The sequence below is a fragment of the Lepisma saccharinum genome, chromosome 21, assembly GCF_977018435.1.
Source record: "Lepisma saccharinum chromosome 21, izLepSacc3.1, whole genome shotgun sequence".
NCBI classification, from domain to species: Eukaryota; Metazoa; Arthropoda; class Insecta; order Zygentoma; family Lepismatidae; genus Lepisma; species Lepisma saccharinum.
Genome location: NC_139249.1, coordinates 41,882,806 through 41,887,884, shown reverse-complemented (window position 1 = coordinate 41,887,884; position 5,079 = coordinate 41,882,806). Strand labels below are relative to the sequence as shown.

Sequence of the window (5,079 nt, the reverse complement as noted above, 5' to 3'; positions counted from 1 at the left end):
AAAAACAATGAATTGGGGTGATATTTATATAAAGTTAAATATTAATGCATTAAAACAAAAAATGGAAATCACTATAACATCTGAGTTTTAAGAAAAGCTGGATGGTTGGATGTTCATATTACATGAATATCCAGTATGCTAAGTTTTGCATGGTTTTCTTCAGCTTTTGCATCAGAACATAACATGCCATATACGTATTTTATATACTGTGTTATGATATAGTGGAGAAACGGTGTTCCAGTCGATAGGGAACCTGTTTGGTTCTTTTGCAGATGGGAAATTTTCAGACCATGGCCATGCATAAGGCGGATCTGGGGTTCATCCAGCCTCTAATAGAATGGGTACCTGAGGAGGTAATGACTGGCGGATTGTGATGCTGATCACACCACCGACAAAGTCCAGGCTCGTGACTGTGTGGAGCCCCTACAGTCACACTCCCCATGAGGTTTATCGCTTCTTGTAATGTGCTGGGCAATGCTTTACCTTTTATATGGCAATATATCATTATATGCATTGCAGGTGTGTAAATGCACCCCAAAATCAACCTCACTTCCAGGTAGTACATCTCGGCAACTACTTCCTGCAGGCGAACGAGGCTTTGGCGACTGGACCCACAAAATTATATAATACTCTGTGGGGCCATTTTCTCCTGCCTTTGTCCTTATGTGTGCTAAGTGTCCTGAACTGTCCCAGGTTCAACTAGGGTATGGAGATTTTATTCTCAAAGACAGTCTGTAACTTTAGTTTTTAATAGTAGTCTATTATAGTACAGTAAAACCTCGTTAATTCGGACTCCGATAAGCCGGACTTCGCTTAATCCGGGCAGCCAAAAGAAAAAAAGCAGAATGCAAGGTTTTAAATGTGACTATCGTGTATGTACGTACTGCATTGTATGTACAGTACAATTGCTTTACATTTTACTGTACTGTATAGTATATTTAGGCCTATGCCCTTTAAATACACCATAGTAAACGTATTTTGTTGCTATAAACGGAGTTTTAATGCACTTTCTACTGCTCTTTTAGGTTGTTTCAGTTAATCCAGACTTTGGTTAAACCGGTTAACGTATCTCCCCTCCATTAGTCCTGATTAACGAAGTTTTACTGTATCAGTTTTAGCAATTTATTGAGGAAGCAATTTATTATTTTTAAATTGTGTTTGTTACACATAATTAAGCATATTCTATATGGTTTCAATTCATTTTCTTTGAGGAAATAAAAACATCCATGGCAGGGATACAAATATTTTTTTGCCGAAGGTACAACTTTTTGTTCACATTGTTTCGGGTAGAATTTTATTTAAATTCCAATATTTTCTCCTCTGTTGTGGATTCACACTTTTCGTCCTATTGTGTCGTCACCGCTTAGTGTATTGTCGATGAGTTTATTTCGCCTAAAGTGGGCGGAGTACGCGCGAAACGCGAATAAACAACCAAAGACGACGGCGCAAAATTCAAACTTTCCCGCGCAATCTTTCCCTCGCGAGGCACCCAGACTAAACCTTGTTTACCTCCACCGCTGGAATCATAATGACATGTTGCGTTTCCACCTGGAAATAAAATATTGAGAAAGGGAAAAGAGCCTACACCGTGAGAAGATCGCTTACAAATTATGTCTCGTGCTGAAAAAGAGGGCAGCTGCGTCGTTGCCCGCCGCGAGCGAGAAACGTCACAGAATCCTTCCCCCGCGATTGGGCGAGAGGGACTTTTTCTCACAGCTCCGATAAAAGGAAAATGTGATGTAACGGAACTCTTATTTTTTTCTTTTTTTGAAAAGCCGAAATGAGGGGGGAGGAGGGGGAAGGACACATCCAAGAGGAATCGTGATGAGGGAGTGAAATATAAAAACGGATCATATCAGTATAATAAGAGAGAATGTTCTCTGTTAACCGTAGTGTTCAGTTCGAGCCCTTATCCAGTGCAGTGCGATATAACGGTGCTCTATGGCAACCAAGGTAAGGATTTGGACTTGTGATGTATACTCTTAGCAAGTGCATTGGATTGTACACAAAGACCAAGTGGGACATTACCAACAGCATTAATAAGTAACTTTTAATATATAAGGAAAGATATTGAATTTATATTAACTAAAAGTGATAAGAGCGATTTGAAATTTATTATATATATATCACAACCGGCCCCCGCGGCAGAGTGGTTAGCACATCGCACTATAACGTCTTTGGTCCCGGGTTCGAATCTCGGCCTGGGCGTGGATGTTTGTGTGTGTGCATTCATCAATTTTATCCTACACGCAGAACCCAAAACGTCAATTGACACATATATTTTTGATTTCAAACACGTTAACGTGCATAAACTGCAAATGATGCACCTTTTAGTGTGTCAAAATACACATAGGAATATATTAAAGGGTATTTTTATGAGATGAAGTTCCGTGTGATGCACTAAAATGCATCAGTTTGGAAGATCAGACAAGATAATTTCGAAGATAACAAAATTACACATCTGGTTGTGTCAATTGATTAATTAAAAGTGAGTTTGTTACCTTCGAAATGATCTTGTCTGATCTTTCAAATTGATGCATTTTGACACACTAAAAGGTGCATCATTTGCAGTTTATGCACGTTAACGTGCTTGAAATCAAAATGTATGTGTCAATTGACACGTTTTGGGTTCTGTGTGTATCATCACTCATCCCCATCTTCGCAAATTAGACAAAAGTGGCACAAAAGGCGAAGTAAAATAAATCAAATCAATCAATCAATATATATCACATGTGTGTGTTTGATTTGATTTTTTGATTTGTTATTTAGCGTCGTATTTCTGACATCTTTAGCTAATCCCTACGATAAGAGTGAGTGATGATATGATGAGTCAGGAAGGGACACTGAGATAGAACATCCATGCCCATACCGAGATTCGAAGCCAAGACCCGTGCCGTTGTAGTGCGCTGTGCTAACCACTCTGCTACTTAGTGTATGTGTGCATGTATGTATGTATGTATGTGTGCATGCATGCGTGTATGTATGTGTGCATGCATGCATGCATGTATGTATGTATGTATGTATGTATGTATGTATGTATTATGCGCGCAAACACACACACTGAGCGCCAGTCTGTAGGGCGTCTGACTACCACACACGAGACTCGGGTTCGATTCTCGGGATGTGTGATTTCAAATGCGGAATATTTCCCAAAATGTCAGTGCATGGAGGGGCTCCGCGGTTCAGCCAGTCTCACCTGGGGTACACCTGGAGAGTAAAAGCGACCGGAGCATGATGCTGATCACTTTACCTCCACCAAATGTTGGAGACTGTGAATGAGTAGGACCCTACCTCCTCCTCTCATATGCCTTCACTTGCAGGGTAACTTTACCTACGCACACAAAAACAAACAATCTATCTATATATACAAAGCAGAGGTGTAAAGTAGATAGTGCGTCTGAATGCCACACAGGAGACCTGAGTTCGTCCTCCAGGATAGATACCTCAGCTGGGAATTTTTACGACAATATCCACGCGTAAAAGCGTTCACCCAGCCTCTGCGTGTATCTGGTAGCAAAGGTAGCCGGAGCGTGGTGCTGATCACACTACCTTCATAAAAGTCGAAATTGCCAATGCGTGCGGCCCTTATTTGCCTTTATGGCATGTCACAACGCGTAAGACAGCTTTTGATTTACCTCTCTGTATATATGTAGTTTGAAAGTCAGAGAAGAAACGAAATATTTATATACAGTAAAACCTCGTTAATCCGGACTAATGGGAGGATAAGTTGATCGGTTTAACGAAAGTCCGGATTAACTGAAATAACCTAAAAGAACAGTAGAAAGTTTATAGCAACAAGACACGTTTATTATGGTGTATTTAAAGAGCATAGGCCTAAATACACTATACAATACAGTGCAAAGTCTGCGGGAAACAGAATTTCATCAGTGGTTGACTGCCTCTTGTTGACTTCTAGCCACATTTAAAACCTTGCATTCTGCTTTTCTTTTTCTTTTCTTTTCTTTTTTTTTTTTGCGTTGTGATTTGATTTTTGTTTACGGAGGCTCTCAACATATGCTCCATGGATAGTAATCAATAACCTGTTTCAGTTAGACTAATAATAATAATGTGTATGTCGTGTGATATCGAGCGTTTATTTTAACGGACAGACAGGCGGACAATCCATGTTGCTACCAGTCAATATTTAGCAGTTATTGCAGTGCATCGAATTTTATCATTATAGCTCCCGTAAGCTATGAAATGTTACCTCACATAGTATCCATAATTGACACACACTTTTAGGTATCTCCGTGTAAAATGTATAATCACACTTTAACAGTAAATTTAATATACAAAGAAAATTCCTAAACATGGTTAATTTGCCCAACAATTCACACACTTCTGTATTAATTCATTCTTGTAACATTGTGAAATAGTACAGTACAACAACAAAAACCTGAGAACTTGATATGCCTTAAATTGCTTTAAGATGATATAGTTTAAGGAATAAAAAACGTGTACTGACAGACGGAGTATCTGATATAATTTATACTTCAATAATATACTTCAAACTGAATCGTCTTCATTAAAGCTTGGTTGAGTTGGTGATTTAAGTCCACTTTCTGCACAGTAAGGCTAATCGGGACTGTACCTACAGTTTAAAGTGGGATCCGAACCACTATGTGCCTCCACCGGGTATCGAACCCAGGACTCCTTGATTACAAGGTTACGACGCTTCCGCTGCGCCATCGGGGAGGCCCTTCATTAAAGGACAAGATTTAGTAATACGTTTGGTATTTCGACACAATATCGAAGAAGATTCGCAGGTTGAATGAACTGAATTAGAATTATTGTTTAAAGTCCACTTTATGTACAAATAGGCTAATAGTGAATGGGCATATCAGGATCACTGTGCAATGTGCCTCCATCAGCTTTCGAACCCGGGACCTCTTGATTTTGAGTTTGAGTCCTACACTCTCAATGTATCTAATTGCAAATCGTCATCATCTATCAGACTAAAGAGGTCTTAAATACACCAACATATCTTTATGCGCTTGAATTTTTTTGAGACTTCGCTTCATAGGTGCTAGAGTTGCGCTATCACTTCTGGTACGTCCTGTGTGTATATATACGAGATCA

The 5,079-nt window shown here is 39.4% G+C and overlaps 1 protein-coding gene across 1 annotated transcript in view; it reads left to right on the top strand.

The window, feature by feature from the left end:
* Nucleotides 1-1,887: 1,887 nt before the first annotated feature.
* LOC146004531 (U-scoloptoxin(01)-Cw1a-like) overlaps nt 1,888-5,079 on the top strand; it is a 65,895-nt gene continuing 62,703 nt past the window's right edge. The window contains exon 1 of the mRNA XM_083143415.1: nt 1,888-1,953. Within this exon, the coding sequence (XP_082999541.1) occupies nt 1,942-1,953 (12 nt within the window). The 5' untranslated portion in view covers nt 1,888-1,941. The remainder of the gene's footprint in view (nt 1,954-5,079) is intronic.